The sequence below is a fragment of the Ranitomeya variabilis genome, chromosome 5, assembly GCF_051348905.1.
Source record: "Ranitomeya variabilis isolate aRanVar5 chromosome 5, aRanVar5.hap1, whole genome shotgun sequence".
NCBI lineage: Eukaryota > Metazoa > Chordata > Amphibia > Anura > Dendrobatidae > Ranitomeya > Ranitomeya variabilis.
The window spans coordinates 268,072,528-268,091,509 of record NC_135236.1 but is presented as its reverse complement, the minus strand read 5'-3'; the positions used below and the strand labels follow the sequence as shown (position 1 = coordinate 268,091,509).

Sequence of the window (18,982 nt, the reverse complement as noted above, 5' to 3'; positions counted from 1 at the left end):
TTGGCACAGTTTAGTTTATTATAATACAGATTTTATGATACATCGGGTCTGCTTAATTTGCAGTGCAGTGCGCAGGCGCCGGGCCTCTCTGACCTTTCCCGGCTCCTGCGTACTGCAGTACTCTGCTCTGCCCTCAACAGGGCAGATAAAGTACGCCTGCGCCGGAGTTCGGCACGAAGCAAGCAGGATGACGACATCACATGAAGATGGGAGGCGCTGGACCCGGACCTGCGATGCCCATCGGACTGGACCGCCCCTGGGTGAGTATAATAAAACTTGTTTTTCTTCTCTTTCAGGTCAGACCGGGGCTTATCTACAGCATTATAGAATGCTGTAGATAAACCCAGAAAGGCAGTGGTCGTATCTTATAGCGGCAAAACGAGGTAACAGGTTCCCTCTAATGGTTTATCAGGACTTATGTTGAGTAGCTTTGAGTTTTTTTGGTCTCATTACTATCTATTGCCTATTTTGTATGTACATCTTGGTCTATCTTCCTTCTTTGCATTTTGTTTATTTGCACAATTTATCTCATGGTGTTCTTTGCTTACAAATGGGATCCATTAGAAGGTTGTTAGTGTGTTCAGGGTAACCGGTCCATTTTTGTGGGTAACCTCCGTGAGCACATTGGAGGAGGATTTTTGGTCCTTACATAGACACTAAAGAGCTCCAGGTGTAACCGCACCCCTAGCACTGAGTGACACTGCCTCTGCTTTAGGGCCAGCTGTCAGTCAGTGCCGGGGCGCTGCTGGAACTGCCAACGCTCTCTGTGCTCAGAGCTGTGACGGAACCCGAAAGCTGCCGGTGGGAATACAGTACAGTTCTTTTTCTCCCCACACCGTTGGCTAAGTGCGGGAGCTGCGCACCATAAGAACACTATTATCCTGCCGATTAATCTATATCTGCAGGTTAATAGTTTTTTTTCTATTTCTGTGATAAATCTGATGAGAAAATAAACCCTGATTCAGAGCCTGTGAACTTTAGGGCAGAACCACCATATGTGGTAAATGTCACCAGTGGATCTGAATGAAACACTGGGATGAATAGTTAGGAACAGCTTTAGCAACTCTGGCTGCAGTCAGATACCATCTCATCATAACTTTATAGTTGGTTTCTAGTATCAAAGTATTAAGTATACCGTTCGAGGTAGAGGACCAGATTTCAATCCTTTCTGATTCCCAGCGAGAGGTGTAAGTTAGTCTGCATCTGTGTGTGGTATAGTTTGTGGGAGTAAAGAAGAGCGAGTACCTGAGACATTTTGGCAACATATTTGCTCAAATAGAGTAAATAAGAAAGGTGAAGCGGTGTTACTTAATAATGAAGCAGTAAAGTAATGGAATATCTTTCTAGGTGGAAGGCTGTATTTCTTTATCGCTTCATTGGGGGACACAGATAACCATGGGTGTATGCTGCTGTCGCTAGGAGGCTGACACTATGCAAAAAAAGGAAAATGGCTCCTCTTCCGCAGTGTACACCCACCGACAGGCACCAAGTACCTCAGTTTAAGCTTAGTGTCTGTAGGAGGCGGACCTGGACCTGTTATGTTTTTATTAATCTTGTCCTTTTGTCTTTCAGGTTTTTCATCTTCAGGGTAACAGGGTGTAATTTCTCCCCCTGTTTTCCCACACTTATGCGACAGAGAGAGCAGTGTCACCCGCATCGCCCACTCTAGGGCCCACAGGCAGGACTTTATTCCCTGTCACCTTTACAGGTGTTTTAGGGTGATTCCCGGTGGCCAGTCCTTTGCCTTTTCCCCACCCCACCCCTCTCCTCGGAGAGGGCTGGGAGGAAGACTGTGGTCACCAGCGGTGGCCTCCCCCCTTCTTGTAAGGGGTTGATGCTGTCTTCTGCACCGTCTGGAAACGGTGCGGGAAGGAGGATCCCGGATTCCTGTGACCTCTCCACCCGAGGGCTCCTGATGAGAACCTCATCGCTGCAGAGGGACCGGGACTCACTGCAGGCATGTCTCCCTCCACAGCGGCAGGCGTTATCCCAGGGTATGCGGTCATCCCAAGGGGACAGGGTGGCATTAGTGGTAGGGAACAGCCGGCATCTGCGGCCATGTTTCCCATAGCTGGGTCCAGCCCCCCCTCCCTTCGCTGGCTGCACCTTTCCTGCTTTCCTTTAGCCAGTCACCCGCATGCATTTAAATCGTGCGCTTTTTTTATCCAATAGGATGCGTCTTCCTCCACTTCTGTTGAGCTGGCCACGCCCCTCGCAGCACACATTTTTTTCGGCCCGCTTTCTTCTGCTCCTATCACAGAGCTTCTCCTTCCCGGCTGCTCACGCCCCCGGCATGTCAGCTAATCGAAAAGGTACCTTCGTTTTCACCATCCGGCAGATTGTCCTGGCTGTCCATGCCGCCGACGTGTCAGCCAATCGGAAAAGGACCTTCGTTTTCACCGGCTGGCAGATTGTCCTGGCTGTCCGTGCCCCCGGCGTGTCAGCCAATAAGACGCTTTCTTTCTCTATTGCCAGACGGCAGACTGCAGCGGTGTAAGGACAGGCATAGTCTGCAACAGCATGTTCACACCGCCGTATCCTGCATGCTCTGCAGTCCTGCTGGTACTCTGCTCACTGGGGACACAGCTACAGTTGTGGCCAAAAGTATTGACACGCCTGCAATTCTGTCAGATAATACTCAGTTTCTTCCTGAAAATGATTGCAAACACATTCTTTGTTATTATTATCTTTATTATCTTCATTTAATTTGTCTTAAATGAAAAAACACAAAAAGAATTGTCCTAAAGCCAAATTGGATATAATTCAACATCAAACATAAAAAAGGGGGTGGACAAAAGTATTGGCGCTGTTCGAAAATCATGTGATGCTTCTCTAATTTGTGTAATTAACAGCACCTGTAACTTGCCTGTGGCACCTGACAGGTGTTGTCAATAACTAAATCACACTTGCAGCCAGTTGACATGGATTAAAGTTGACTCAACCTCTGTCCTGTGTCCTTGTGTGTACCACATTGAGCATGGAGAAAAGAAAGAAGACCAAAGAACTGTCTGAGGACTTGAGAAACCAAATTGTGAGGAAGCAGGAGCAATCTCAAGGCTACAAGTCCATCCCCAAAGACCTGAATGTTCCTGTGTCTACCGTGCACAGTGTCATCAAGAAGTTTAAAGCCCATGGCACTCTGGCTAACCTCCCTAGATGTGGACGGAAATAAAAATTGACAAAGAGATTTCAACGCAAGATTGTGCAGATGTTGGATAAAGAACCTCTACTAACATCCAAACAAGTTCAAGCTGCCCTGCAGTCCGAGGGTGCAACAGTGTCAACCCATACTATCTGTCGACGTCTGAATGAAAATGGACTGTATGGTAGGAAACCCAGGAAGACCCCACTTCTTACCCCGAGAGATAAAAAAGCCAGGCTGGAGTTTGCCAAAACTTACCTGAAAAAGCCTAAAACGTTTTGGAAGAATGTTCTCTGGTCTGATGAGACAAAAGTAGAGCTTTTTGGGCAAAGGCATCCACATAGTTTACAGGAGAAAAAAAGAGGCATTCAAAGAAAAGAACACGGTCCCTACAGTCAAACATGGCGGAGGTTCCCTGATGTTTTGGGGTTCCTTTGCTGCCTCTGGCACTGGACTGCTTGACCGTGTGCATGGCATTATGAAGTCTGAAGACTACCAACAAATTTTGCAGCATAATGTAGGGCCCAGTGTGAGAAAGCTGGGTCTCCCTCAGAGGTCAGCAGGACAATGACCCAAAACACACTTCAAAAAGCACTAGAAAATGGTTTGAGAGAAAGCACTGGAGACTTCTAAGGTGGCCGGCAATGAGTCCAGACCTGAATCCCATAGAACACCTGTGGAGAGATCTAAAAATGGCAGTTTGGAGAAGGCACCCTTCAAATATCAGGGACCTGGAGCAGTTTGCCAAAGAAGAATGGTCTAAAATTCCAGCAGAGCATTGTAAGAAACTCATTGATGGTTACCGGAAGCGGTTGGTCGCAGTTATTTTGGCTAAAGGTTGTGCAACCAAGTATTAGGCTGAGGGTGCCAATACTTTTGTCTGGCCCATTTTTGGAGTTTTGTGTGAAATGATCAATGTTTTGCTTTTTGCTTCATTCTCTTTTGTGTTTTTTCATTTAAGACAAATTAAATGAAGATAATCATACCAAAGAATTTGTTTGCAATCATTTTCAGGAAGAAACTGCGTATTATCTGACAGAATTGCAGGGGTGTCAATACTTTTGGCCACAACTGTATATCCTGCACTCTCTGCAGACAGCTTCCACAGCTCTTTCTGCTGGTTGTCGCTGGCATCAGGTAGGCTCTTTTCTTTTTGTCTTGTTTCCTCCACCACCATGTCTGCCCCAGGAGCACCCTAACGCCCTGGATGAGAGCACTCCCCTCCCTCCGGAGTAGGCTGTTGCCACGTCAGTCGATCTCCAATCTGACAAAAATTTCACAGTCCTTGGTCCAGGTCCTGGAATGACTTCCGCATTTGCCTATTGCCACCAGTGCTCCGAATGCCTCTCACGGTGATTCGTTCGCACCTGACCGCGACACACAGGGTCAAATTGGGTAAAAAGCAAAGGAAGCGGGCTCTTTCCAGTTCTTCCTCTAGTTCTCCGGGTCCCTCTGCATCCTCCCGGATGCTTTCCTCACCCCAATCCCCCTCCTCGGAGGCGGTTTTTGGGTCGGAGGTGGATTCCCAGTCTGAATCTGATATGGACCAGAACTCAAAGATGCAGGACATGGTCAATAGCCTTATCTTGGCAATTACCCAAACTCTGAACCTAAGGGAGGACGAGGCACCTGCTCAGGAGCACTCTGTTTCCTTCAAACTGTCCTTCCCGGAATTTCCCTAATCACAGGGAATTTTAAGCGATTATGTCTAAACACTGGGAACACCCTGAAAAGGGCTTCCCAGGAAGGAAGCAGCTAGATATTCTTTATCCCTTTAGGCCAGACCTCGTTGGTAAACGGGATGAATCCCTTAATGTGGATCCACCGGTTTCTCGCCTGTCTTCCAACACAGTCTTGTCTCTACTGGACAGTGCATCTCTTAAAGGGACTCTGTCACCTCAATTTGGCGGGATATTAAAATGAGTTGTTACCGGTCAGATGGGTGGCGTATCCTCGTAATTTCTCCACCCCGTCCGTCCCTTTTTTTCCGCAATAGTTTAGTGCATAAGAGTATGCGTGCGCCATAGTTGGCGCGTGCACCTGCAGTCTTCGGTGGCATTACTGCGCATGCGCCCGCTTACTATGTCCCGGAACACAGCGAAATACTTCCGGAACATAGTACACGGGCGCATTCGCGGTAATGTTTTCGGCTTTCCCCGCAGTAGGGCAAAGCATACTGTGCGTGCGCCACTGAAGACTGCAGGCGCATGTGCCAACTATGGCGCACGCATACTCTTATGCACTAAACTATTGCGTAAAAAAGGGGCGGACGGGGTGGAGAAATCACGAGGATACGCCGCCCATCTGACCGGTAACAACTCATTTTAATATCCCACCAAATTGAGGTGACAGAGTCCCTTTAAGGATTCTACGAATAGACAGATTGAATCTTTGGCTAAGTCCGCCTTTGAAGCAGCTGGGGCGTCCCTCTGTCCCATATTTGTCTCCACCTGGGTGGCTGAGTCCATGTCTGCCTGAGCAAGAATGCTTCATCAGGGTATTCTAGCGGCAGCTCCTCCAGATGAGATGGCAGATCAGATTGCCGAGGCCGGCAAATATCTCGTGACCGCTCCCTTTGATGTGGCTGGTTGCTCCGCCATGGCTGTCAGCAACATCGTTGCTGTACACCACATTCTCTGGCTGATAGCATGGAAGGCGGAAAAAAAGTCCCTCCCTGGCTTTGCCTTCCAAGGCTCTAGACTTTTTGGGTTCAACTGGATCAAATAATTTCGGATGCCACCAGCGGGAAAAGTGCCTCGCTTCCCCAGTCAAAGTCTAAATGTCCTTTTAATAGGAAAAGGTTCATTTAAGACAAATTAAATGGAGATAATAATACCAAAGAATTTGTGTTTGCAATCATTTTCAGGAAGAAATTGAGTATTATCTGACAGAAGTGCAGGGGTGTGAATACTTTTGGCCATGACTGTATGTATTATTTTGGTTGTATCCTAATGTGTACATTTTTTTTTTTTTTTTCATTTATTAAACCACAAGAGATCCCCGTAATTCTGATAGCTCCAGACTGGCCAAGAAGGGCCTGGTGAACGTGCTCATGGACGCCCCCTGGAAGCTTCCAGGCCATCCAGATTTTCTCTCTCTAGGCCCCCTCTTCCACCAGAGTTCACAGTCTGAGTTTAACAGCATGGCCGTTGAGGTCGTAGTACTGAGGGAGGTTGTTTTTTTCCATCAGGTCTTTCAGACCATGATTAGGGCCAGAAAACCAGCATCCTTGCGTATCTACTACAGATGCTAAAAGGTCTTCTTCTGGTGGTATGAGGGTAATGGTTTGGTCCCTGTGTCATTTTTTCTTCCTTCCATTGTTGGTTTTCTACAAGCGGATCTTGACTCTGGTCTATCGCTCTGCCAATTCTTTTCCAATGAAATCTGGCTTCTCGTTCCCAGGTAAAGACCTTTGTTCAAGGAGTCGCCCTCCTGGCACCTCCTTATCGTCTTCCTATAGGTCCATGGAATTTTAACCTGATCTTTGGCGCTCCAGTTGAGCCCATTCAAGACATCATGTTTTCTCTCCTGTCATGGAAAGTTGTCTTCTTAGTTGCATTATGTCCATCAGGAGAGTTTCCGAGTCAGCGGCATTGTCCTGCCATTCCCCGTTCCTGATTCTACATCAGGACAAGGTATTTCTCAGGCCTGTTCCTTCCTTCCCACCTAAGGTGGTCTCTTCATTTCATATTAATGAAGACATTGTCCTTCCTTCTCTGTGTCTCTCTCCGGTCCATCCCCTGGATTAGTCCCTCCACAAGCTGCATCCTGTCAGTTATCTGAGTCTACCTTTCAAGGACTGCTCCCTTTCGTAAATCTGATGCCCTGTTTGTCATCTCTGAAGGTCTTCGTAATGGGCTCCCAGCTTCTAAGTTCACTATTGCTGTTGGGTTCGTTCAGCAATATTGGAGGCATACCGCATTCAGAACAAACAGCCTCCTCCAAGGGTGAAGGCTCACTCTGCTCGGCGGTGGGGGCCTCCTGGGCTGTTTGTGAGCAGGCCCTGGCTTTCCAGATTGTAAGGCCGCGACCTGGTCATCTTTGCACTCCTTTGTGAGTTTTTAAAGGGTTCATACCCATGCCTCGTCTGATGCAGGCCTGGAAGGAAGGTGCTGCAGGCGGCGGTTACGCACCGGTCGACCTGAGTCCATTTTTCCTTGCATCTTCTCTGTTTCCCACCCTAGGAACTGCTTTGGGACGTCCCATGGTTACCTGTGTCCCCCAACTTGGGAGGGTGCTTGGGGGGATTGAATGTTACCCCGTAAAGGGGCTGGAGTTAGAAAGGGTGAGGAATATTTTAGTAAGTCCCAGATTTTAGGGAGTGTGACATTATGGGGTTTGAAATGTGTTTGCATTGGGTTGAGAGGAGCCATAGTAAGACATCAAGGGGGAGGGGGGGTGGTACTCCGGAATTTTGTTCCAAAATTGTGCTGATGTAAAGTAGACATGTGGGAAATGTTATTTACAGTGGGGAAATAAGTATTTAATCCCCTACCAATCGATAAGAGTTCTGGCTCCTACAGACCAGTTAGATGCTCCTCATCAACTCGTTGCTTACATTAGACAGCTGTCTTGCATAGTCACCTTTATAAAAAAAAAAAAAAAAAAAACAACAAAAAACTGTCCACAGACTCAATTAATCAGTCAGACTCTAACCTCTGCAACATGGGCAAGACCACAGAGCTTTATAAGGATGTCAGGGACAAGATCATATACCTGCATAAAGCTTGAATGGGCTACAAAACCATAAGTAAGATGCTTGTGAGATGGAGGCAACTGTTGGTGCAATAGTAAGAAAATGGAAGAAATACAAGATGACTGTCAATCGACATCGATCTGGGGCACCATGCAAAATCTCACCTCGTCGGGTATCCTTGATCATGAGGAAGGTGAGAGATCAGCCTAAAACTACACGGGGGAACTTGTTAATGATCTGAAGGCAGCTGGGACCACAGTCACCAAGAAAACCATTTGGAGGAAGAGAAATGATGCCTATGACCCAAAGAACACAGTCCCCACTGTCAATCATGCATGTGGAAACATATTTTGAGGGTGTTTCTCTGCTAAGGGTAGAGTACTACGTCACTGCATCAGTGGGAGAATGGGTGGAGCCATGTACTGTAAAATCCTGAGTGACAACCTCCTGGGTCTTCCAGCCAGACAATGACCCCAAACAACAGCAAGACAATGACCCCAAGGCAACAAAGGAGTGGCTCAAAAAGAAGCACATTAAGATCATGGAGTGGCCTAGCCAGTCTCCAGACCTTAATCCAATAGAAAACTTATAGAGGGAGTTGAAGCTCCAAGTTGCCAAGCAATAGCCTCAGAATCTTAATGATTTATTTAGAGATGATCTGCAAAGAGGAGTGGACCAAAATTCCTCCTGACGTGCGCAAACCTCATCATCAACTAAAAAAAATATCTAACTGCTGTGCTTGCCAACAAGGGTTTTGCCACAAAGTATTAAGTCTTGTTTGCCAGAGGGATCAAATACTTATTTCTCACTGCTAAACGCAAATCTAATATATAAAGCTGAATGTGTGTGTGTGTGTATGTATGTATGTATGTATGTATGTCCGGGATTGGCATCTGAACCGTAGCAGCTACAGCCACAAAATTTTGCACAGTCACACGTCTGGACCCCGAGAGCGTCATAGGCTATGTTGTGAGGTGAAATTTTAACCCCGCGCTTTCCAATTCACCAAACAATTTTGCCCCTATCTACATAATGGGGAAAAAGTGAAAGGAAAAGTGTTGGAGGCGTCGCAGCTACAGGCACAAAATTTTGCACAGTCACACGTCTGGACCCTGAGAGCGTCAAAGCTATATTGTGAGGTGAAATTTTAACCCCGCGCTTTCCAAGTCACCAAACAATTTTGCCCCTATCTACATAATGGGGAAAAAATGAAAGGAAAAGTGTTGGAGGCAAATTAACAGCTGCCAGATGTGAACAAGGGGGACTTAAAGAATGACAGCGATGGCACCAAAGAGTATATACTGTACAGTTGCTAAGGTGGGGCCCCAACATGGGATAATCACACCACCACGGGGATATGAACACACACACAAAATGCGCCACACACTACCACGTGCTCGAACACATATACCACCCTCAGTGCACATTTCACCACACATACACCAACCTCGCCACATAAAAGTAGAAACACAAAAGTCGCCGCTCAAAACTCGCCACGCGCAAAACTCTCCACATGCAAAACTCGCCACACGTGCAAAACTCGCCACACGCAAAACTTGCACACGCAGAAAAATTGCCACACGCAGAAAAATTGCCACATGCACAAAAGTTGCAACACATGCAAAAGTTGCCTCACACAAAACTTGCACATACTCAAAAGGCACCACACATAAAACTCGCCACGCGCAAAACTCGCCATGCGCAAAACTTGCTGCACACAACTTGCTACACTAACCTGTCACATGCAACTCGACACACAAAAAGTTGCTACACGCATGTCGCCACACAAAACTCATCTCACAAAAGTCCCTACATGCATGTCGCCACACGCAACTCAACACACACAACTTGACACACGAAACTCGCCCTAAAACACACACAAGTCTGGTATCCTTCAAAAATAAAAATCTGATTAATAAGCAGACAAACTACAAGAGCAACAAATGTACCATATAGGAATCCGGCAGCTGTCAGTCACATGACCAGTCTATTATGTGTATGTGTGAGCTAATATATACTGCCAGGGGGTGGGCTTACTGTTGGCTGGGGATTTATCAGGCTGCCATTTTAGCTTACAAATACTGAGGTAAAAATACTGACCAAATAACGTGTGAACGAGGGCTAATACAGGAGGAGATGGCATACAGCTATATACTATATACAGGAGATGACACACAGGTATATACTATTTACAGGGGAGATGACACACAGGTATATACTATATACAGGAGGAGATGACACACAGATATATACTATATACAGGAGAGATGACACACAGGTATATACTATATAGAGGAGGAGATGACATACAGGTACATACTACATACAGGAGGAGATGACATACAGGTATATACTATATACAGGAGGAGATGACACACAGGTATATACTATATACAGGAGCAGATTACCTACAGGTATATAGTATATACAGGAGGAGATGACACAGGTATATGCTATGTATAGGAGGAGATGACATACAGGTATATACTATATACAGGAGATGACACACAGATATATACTATATATAGGTGAGATGACACACAGGTATATACTATATACAGGAGATTACATACAGGTATATCTAATATATAAAGCTGAATGTGTGTATGTATGTATGTGTGTATGTCCGGGATTGGCATCTGTACCGTCGCAGCTACAGCCACAAAATTTTGCACAGTCACACGTCTGGACCCCGAGAGCGTCATAGGCTATGTTGTGAGGTGAAATTTTAACCCCGCGCGTTCCAATTCACCAAACAATTTTGCTCCTATCTACATAATGGGGAAAAAGTGAAGGGAAAAGTGTTGGAGGAAAATTGACAGCTGCCAGATGTGAACAATGAGGACTTAAAGAATGAGAGCGATGGCGACAAAGAGTATATACCGTACAGTTGCTAAGGTGGGGCCCCGACATGGGATACTCACCACACACGGGGATATGAACACAAACACAAAATGCGCCACACACTACCACGTGCTTGAACACATATACCACCCTCAGCACACATTTCACCACACACACACACCAACCTCGCCACATAAAAGTCGAAACACAAAAGTCACCACTCAAAACTCGCTACATGCAAAACTCGCCATATGCAAAACTAGGCTCACGCAAAACTCGCCACACGTGCAAAACTCACCTCATGGAAAACTCACCTCATGCAAAACTTGCACACACAGAAAAATTGCCACATGTACAAAAGTTGCACCACATGCAAAAGTTGCCTCACACAAAACTTGCACATACTCAAAATGCACCACACATAAAACTCGCCACGCGCAAAACTCGCCATGCACAAATCTTGCTGCACACAACTTGCTACACTAACCTGTCACATGCAACTCAACACACAAAATGTTGCTACACGCATGTCGCCACACAAAACTCATCTCACAAAAGTCGCTACATGCATGTCGCCACACGCAACTCAACACACACAACTTGACACATAAAACTCGCCCTAAAACACACACAAGTCTGGTATTGTCCTTCAAAAATAAAAATCTGATTAATAAGCAAACTACAAGAGCAACAAATGTACCATATAGGAAATACGGCAGCTGTCAGTCACATGACCTGTCTATTATGTGTATGTGTGAGCTAATATATACTGCCAGGGGGGAGGGCTTCCTGTTGGCTGGGGATTTATCAGGCTGCCAATAGCAACCAATCACAGCTCAGCTTCTATTTTGCTACAGTTAATTAACCTGAGCTCTGATTGGTTAATATAGGCAACAAAGACATTCTCAGTATAACAAAGCTAATATATGTTGTGAAATGCTTCTATTTGCTTAGTTTTTGCCTTTTAATAATTACATTTCTATCTATTTGTTTTGTGGTTTTTGTGTGCAGAATAAATTTTTGTTAACACATTCTATTTTGCTAACAGCAGTCATTAACCCGGGCGAAGCCGGGTAGTACAGCTAGTAAATGTATATAATTTATACAATGTGATTTTCTGGATTTTATTTTTGATGTTCTATCAATGTTCAAATTAACCTACCCTTAAAATTATAGACTGTTAATGTTGTTGACAGTGGGCAAACGTAAAAATCAGCAAGGGATCAAATACTTATTTCCCCCACTGTATAACTATTTTGTGTGACATCTTTCTCTGATTTACGGGCATCAAAATTAAAAGTTTGAAAATTACGAATTTTCTAAATTTTCGCCAAATTTCCGTTTTTTTCCACAAATAAACGCAAGTCATATCAAAGAAATTTTACCTCTTTCATGAAGTACAATATATCACGAAAAAACAGTCTCAGAATCGCCAAGATCCGTTGAAGAATTCTAGAGTTATTACCACATAAAGGGACAGTGGTCAGAATTGTAAAAATTGATCTGGTCATTAACGTGCAAACCACCCTCGGGGGTAAAGGGGTTAATAAATGAAAAATTACTTATTTTTTCTACCTAAAGGGAATCTGTCAGTAAACTGCCCATATGGGCATGTATGTCATGGAAAGTTGAATAAAATGATACCTTGATATGTGTTCTTATGTCTAATTGCAGAGAATTCCACATTGCTGGTGCAATTTCACAACAACAGAGCCAACAATCATTGTCTCTCTATTGCACGCTTTGTTTCCTTCACCCTCCTTTGCATGTACAGTCCTCAGTGTTGCCCATTTCTTTGTGCTTCTTTTAAAGATCTTGAACAGCACATTTTGAACCCCAGTCTGCTTTGAAATCTTTTGCTTGGGAGATACCTTGCTGACGCAGTATAACTACCTTATGTATTGTTGCTGTGTTCAGCTTTGCCATGGTGTGTGACCTGTGACAGAGTTTGCCTGTTTCTCACCCAGTTTTAAGTCTTCTGTACAAGTTTTTCAGTTATGATTAATTATCAGCATATCAACAAAGGGCAGAAAACTACATCAAAATCAATATTTGGTGTGAACCCTCTTGTTAATTCACTTTGCATTTTCTTAGTTGATGAAAATAAAAATATTAACACTTTAAAATTTTTTATTTTTTTTTTAAACATTCTTACTGTATTTTTCCAGACATGACTAACACTTGCACAATACTGCAGATATGTATGAGATCAATGTAATTGCATGTTTGTCTATGGGTTACTGGTGATGAAAGGGTAAAGGTTTCATGGCATTATGTGGTCATGTGGCGGCAAATGTGAATAATTGATGAAAACAATGGAAAGATTGAGCATCAGATAGCTGTGCATGATTGATATAGTCTAACAGCCCACAGCTACACTCATGCTCAGTCTAAACTCTTACATTAGCTCACGGCCCTCCCTTGACTGCAGGCAATTCAGCCTCAACAGGGCCAAAAAAGCTTTTAAACCTCAGCCCAGAATGGGAAAGCAGAGTCTTTCCGTCTCATTGTCAGCTCTGATTGTCTTCAGGATGCAGAGAAGTTGGAGGCGGTGGTTTTGGGTCATTTAAAGTAGAGAAAATGTTGAACAGAAAACATCTGTTTATTTCACCTGTAAACCGCAGAGTGCTGTAGGAGCCATGCATGTCCCCAAAGGACTGTGGGGTATATGGCTCTCTGGGAAACGCGAACATTCCTGAAACTCTGCAGCTTTTCACAGTTGATAAACCGCAAGACAAGTGGGTAACGCTCTGTTACCAGTACCCAAATCACAAGCATCAAAGCACTTAAAGTCGATAAACCACAGGCATTGCTGATAATACTTATTTACCAGCACCGCGCTCCTGATGCTTAGTAATGGGGTCTGTCACGTAAAAAAGACAAATCAAGCATGCCGCATAATAAGGAGGGTGGCCAGTTTACCGCTATGTTAGTAGTACTCAATATTTCAATATAATTACTGATTTTGTAGCATTTAGGTAATATCTAGAAACTTGGCACTCAGATGTGATAAGCAACGATGTCTTTTTATTTAATTTGGCTTTTTTGTTACTTCGTTCCATCTTTGCACTAAACACCTTACCTTTCCATTTCCTTAATTTGTATATTGGAAATATTGCCACAGATGACTATTGAATATTGTATTCCTCATCATATTGACTGCTGATCAATTTAGACCAACCGTTTTCTTGTTTTTATTTGTTTAGTTTGTTTTTCTTTTTGATTGACCCCTTAGTGACAGAGCCAATTTGGTACTTAATGACCGGGCCAATTTTTACAGTTCTGACCACGGTCACTTTATGTGGTTATAACTCTGGAACACTTCAATGCATCCCACTGATTCTGAGATTGTTTTTTTTCATGACATATTGTACTTCATGTTAGTGGTAAAATATCTTCGATATAAGTTGCGTTTATTTAGGAGAAAAATGGAAATTTTGCAAAATTTTTGCAGTTTTCAAACTTTTAATTTTTGCACTCTTAAATTAGAGAGTGGTGTCACGCAAAATAGTTAATACATAACATTTCCCACATGTCTGCTTTACATCAGGACAAATTTGGAAACATGGGTTTTTTTTTGTTAGAATGTTGTAAGGGTTAAAGGTTGACCAGCGATTTCTCATTTTTCCAACAAAATTTACAAAACCATTTTTTTAAGGACCACCTCACATTTGAAGTGTGTTTGGGGGAGTCAATATAATAGAAAATACCCAAAAGTGACATCATTCTAAACTGCACCCCTTAAGGTGCGCAAAACCACATTCAATAAGTTTATTAACCCTTCAGGTGCTGCATGAGAACTAAAGCAACGTGGAAGAAAAAAATGAACATTTTACTTTTTTCACAAAAATTTACTTTGGAACCAATTTTTTTTTTAATTTTCACAAGAGTATCAGGAGAAAATGGACCAAGAAATTTGTTGTGCAATTTCTCCTGAGTACACTGATACCCCATATATGGGGGAAAGCCACTGTTTGGGTGCATGGCAGGGCTCAGAAGGGAGGGAGCGCCATTTGACTTTTTGAACGCAAAATTGGCTGGAATCAATGGTGGCGCCATGTCGCTTTTGGAGAGCCCCTGATGTACCTAAACAGTGGAACACCCCCCCCCCCCCCCAATTCTAACTCCAACCATAACCCGAACACACCCCTAACCCTAATCCTAACCACAACCCTAGCCCCAACCCTATGTAGCAATGCTGACAAGTTAACAAGTATCAACCTATTCTAACTGATTTTATGGCTTGTGTGAAAACTGCAATATTTCAAAATGCTGTTTCTGTTTTTTTTTGTTATTAGCGTTCAGGTTTTATGTACTAAAATTGATAACTGCGCTCACAAGATTTTCTGGTCCATTGAGACCTGGGGACTATATAGCACATATAGAATTTATAAACTCACAACTAACAAAAAAAAATAGTGTGCACTAACGCGGTGACAAAGGTCAATTAGACCAGACTAGCAAACTGGCTAACAATGTCCCTGAAAAGGATTGAGCAGATTTCTTCAAAAGATAAGTCAAGGTTTTGCTGTTTACGAGCTCTCACTATGGTCTATTTTATGGTATGGTAGGAAGAAGGAGCAAATTTCCTTTCACTTGGTCAAAAGAAGTCCGTTTTCATGGTATTTAGCAAGGGGGCATTGTTTACAAGGTGATAGCAACCTAAAGACATGTCCCCAAATAATCATGTGAGCCTGCCCACCTCCCTTACTTCCATCCAAGACCTGAACTTTACTACATACAGAATATTATTTATCAGCTGTGCAATTTTGCAGTGCGGATATATGAGGAGGATCATTCTGCTTCTAAAGGCTTAATCTGTAAAAGTAGGACCTAGCTTTTTGCAAAATATTAATTTGGTAAGAAGGGGACAGCTGCTTGCAAAGGGTTATTCTGCAAAAGAATGTATGGAAGAACCAACGTCCATATCCTTTTTACAAGTAAATAAGAACTGCTCTGCAGTATTGGGCACTACACAGTTGACTAGGCTCCCCAATTGTTTACATCCAGCCACCATCAAAGCAAAGAACAGTTGATCAGTGAGGGGTGCCAGGTGTCAGAACCCCTCTGATATCCAAGGATCGGTCATCAATGTCGTAAAACAAACATTTAATGCTAAAAAAAACCAAAAACTAATTTAAGTAATAATTAATTAGTACATAATTTTCTGATTACGGTAAACGTTTTACTTTGCAGAAGTGATCATGAAGGACGACATGAACAATTATATCACGCAGTATTATAATGAAGCCAGTAGTGGTAAGTTTACATTTTTGTGTCATATAAGGCTTTTAGTACATCTGAACGAAGTATTTCTAGTCCCATATCGCACATACTATTATTACAAGTGAAATCCCAGTTGGATTCCAAGGCTACGTTCACATGATCAGTATTTGGTCAGTATTTTACCTCAGTATGTGTAAGCCAAAATCAGGAGTGGGTGATAAATGCAGAAGTGGTGACGTGTTTCTATTATACTTTTCTTCTGATTGCTCCACTCCTGGTTTTGGCTTACAGATACTGATGTAAAATACTGAACATGTGAACACAGCCTTTAGATAAAAGCCCCTGTGGTTTGGACAACAGAGCTGTAAGCACACTTTCTTCCTGAAAATGAACCTTCTTGACAAAGGAGCCTCTGTGCTCTGAAAGTGTGTCAATATCATTTTTTGGAGCATAAAAGTATTTACATCGATTTTTCTAGCTCACCCAATACCATAATATCATTTTTATTATACATAATCAGCGGATATTGAAAAATAACCTCTTACCTTAAAGGGTGTTGTCCACCAAACCAGATCAGACAACCCTTTCTAAAATGCTAAAGTGCACCAGATAAAATAAAATCCCATACATCCCAGATTGGCTTTGTCCCAGTGATGTCACACTGTGTCTGCCAGTGGTCACATGACATTGTCAAGTAAGAGCTGTTGCCTATCCAGTACTGCTGACTTATGTCACATGACCGCTGGGAGATATCGGTGCCAAAATTACTGAAAGGGTTGCTGTTCTGTGGGTTGTGTTTTTTTGTTTGTTTTTGGGGTTTTTTTTTGTTTATTTGTGTCACTATAGCTTCTAAAAGAGTGTTGTCCTGTGATGGACAACTACTTAAAGGACCATCTCACACATCCATTTTTTAAGGGCCGCAAATACGGACACGCACACCTTTTGTATTCAATGGTGGTGCACACGTCAGGTTTTTCACACGTACCGTATCAGTATGAAAAACCCGCAGACATACCAGTTTTTTCTTTTTATCAGAGGCACGGACAAAATACGTGCTGCACACGTGCACACTGATGACCCATACCGGCGCTTGGGAAGAAGCTGTGCAGTTTGTGCTGCTCCCCATGCGCCGGCTGCTAAAGGCAGCTCTCATCATTGTCGCCTCATCTCCCTGTGATCAGCATGTCCAAGCGACAGTGATGGGAGTTGTATTCAGCACCCGCTTTGTACAGCCTGTGTAAAATTAAGAATTAATGTAATAAAATTGTGTGGGCTGTAGCCTAATTTTCATAATCTCCCAAAACCTTCCCAGGCTATTAATAACAGCTAACCGCTATTTGCTTAGCCTGGTGAATTTACGGGGACCCCAGAAAAAAAAGACTTGGTCCCATATAAATTCAAACCCGCAAAGGCTAAACAGACAGCTGTGGGCTGATATTAATAGCCTGGGAAGGGGCCAGAGATATTGCCCCACCTCCTCCCAGGCTACCAACATCAGCTTTCAGCCACCTGAAAAATAAATGGGCCACGTGTTCGGTGTATAGTATACAATACAATGGGCATTTTATTCACCTTGAACGCTCTCAGGGATATTACAATATCCACAAATATTCAGAGTCCACGTCCAGGACAGGAGCTGATGATGGTGATACTGCCGACGTCTCATTTTATGTGTTTCCTGCAGAAAGTGGCGTTCCTGGGACATGTATAATCACTACAGCAGCTATTGATGTCCATCATCACCCCAACATATCATCTGACCTGTACTCTGCAGAGGTCCCACTCAATCTAGAACAGGCCAGCATCTCCAGCAGTCTTACCTCGGTGAGTGTATCCAGATCTCCAGAGAGTTCAGAAACACTCGCACAGAGTATTAGCAGCCAAGTATTCTGCTCCTCCACAGACTGCAGCACCAGAGAGGAATCCACAGAATACTGTCCTCTGGCTCAGAACACCAGAAACCGAGTGAATAAAACCGTGGTACAGGAACTGTTGTCTTCCCTTTCTGACGACTCGTCCTTCATTCAGAAAGGGTTGAATACAGCCAACTTACACCTCCGCAATCCTGTAGGGTTACACACAGGAAGCCCTAGACATGGGATAAACATCTACAACAGGGTGAATCGGGAGGGCTTTGCTGTGTTTCATGACAGGTCAGTGGTTCCACTCAATCTCCCTCTTCTAGAGAGTAAACCTATAGATACAGAGCTAAAATGAAGCCGAGCCTTAGATTTATACCTCCTCAGTGAAATGCTCAGCATTAGAATCCTTCAAGCCAACAGCCATTTATGATGCTATTGAAATTACGAGCATTGATCAGAGCTAAACATGACATTTACTCAGCGATCATCCAGTCCAATGTGATTCCAGTAACTGTGATACCATTCTGAAGCCAAACGGGATTCGTGTTCATAAGAAGCCTAGATTCATTATTCTCAGGAGATAGAAGAAATCCCTCAATCCAAATTTGCTGCTGGACCTCACACTAGAGTTTACAAGACTGATTCATTACCGCATGCATTTGTGTACAACGGACTATGGAACAACAGGACACACTACACAGGAATATCTGGTGAGCAGGTATGGCCGCATAACTGAAATACTTCCTTTACTCCTCACTACAGATTTTGTACAAATGCTGCAATATTTTCTAATTCACATTGACATTTTGGCAGTTCTTAGAAATGCAAGTAATAAAGTGACCTGTACAAGTACATAGACTAGTCTTTTTTTTTTCATCATTATCCACTTCTATTTGAAGATCATTGGTTCACAGCCATTACAATGTTATTCACCTTGTGTTAGCGGAAACTCCGTTTTATGTAAATGCTAAAAAACGAAGGGGTTTCTTCAAATCTTAAACCAGTGAATGTGTATTACTTTACTCCTGTCCTCATGTGATGCCAGTACAGTCCCAAATACATAAATACATCAAAAACACCTTAATATGGCTTGGAAAATAGAACCAAATACTGACGACTAAGGACTCGTGCACACGACAGATTTTCCTTGGACTGAGTGGTCTTCAAGAAAAATTCTGAAATATATCTATGGGTCTGTGAAAAAAATCTGAC

At 43.4% G+C, this 18,982-nt stretch overlaps 1 protein-coding gene across 5 annotated transcripts in view; it reads left to right on the top strand.

Annotated features, from left to right (window-relative positions):
- The window catches only part of TMEM266 (transmembrane protein 266), a 46,150-nt gene extending 27,528 nt beyond the window's left edge, over positions 1 to 18,622 (top strand). For all 5 annotated transcript variants that reach the window (XM_077264255.1, XM_077264257.1, XM_077264259.1 and 2 more), the window contains 2 exons: positions 15,879 to 15,941; positions 17,593 to 18,622. In XM_077264255.1, the coding sequence (XP_077120370.1) occupies positions 15,879 to 15,941; positions 17,593 to 18,125 (596 nt within the window). In that variant the 3' untranslated portion in view covers positions 18,126 to 18,622. The remainder of the gene's footprint in view (positions 1 to 15,878; positions 15,942 to 17,592) is intronic.
- The last annotated feature ends 360 nt before the right edge of the window (positions 18,623 to 18,982 follow it).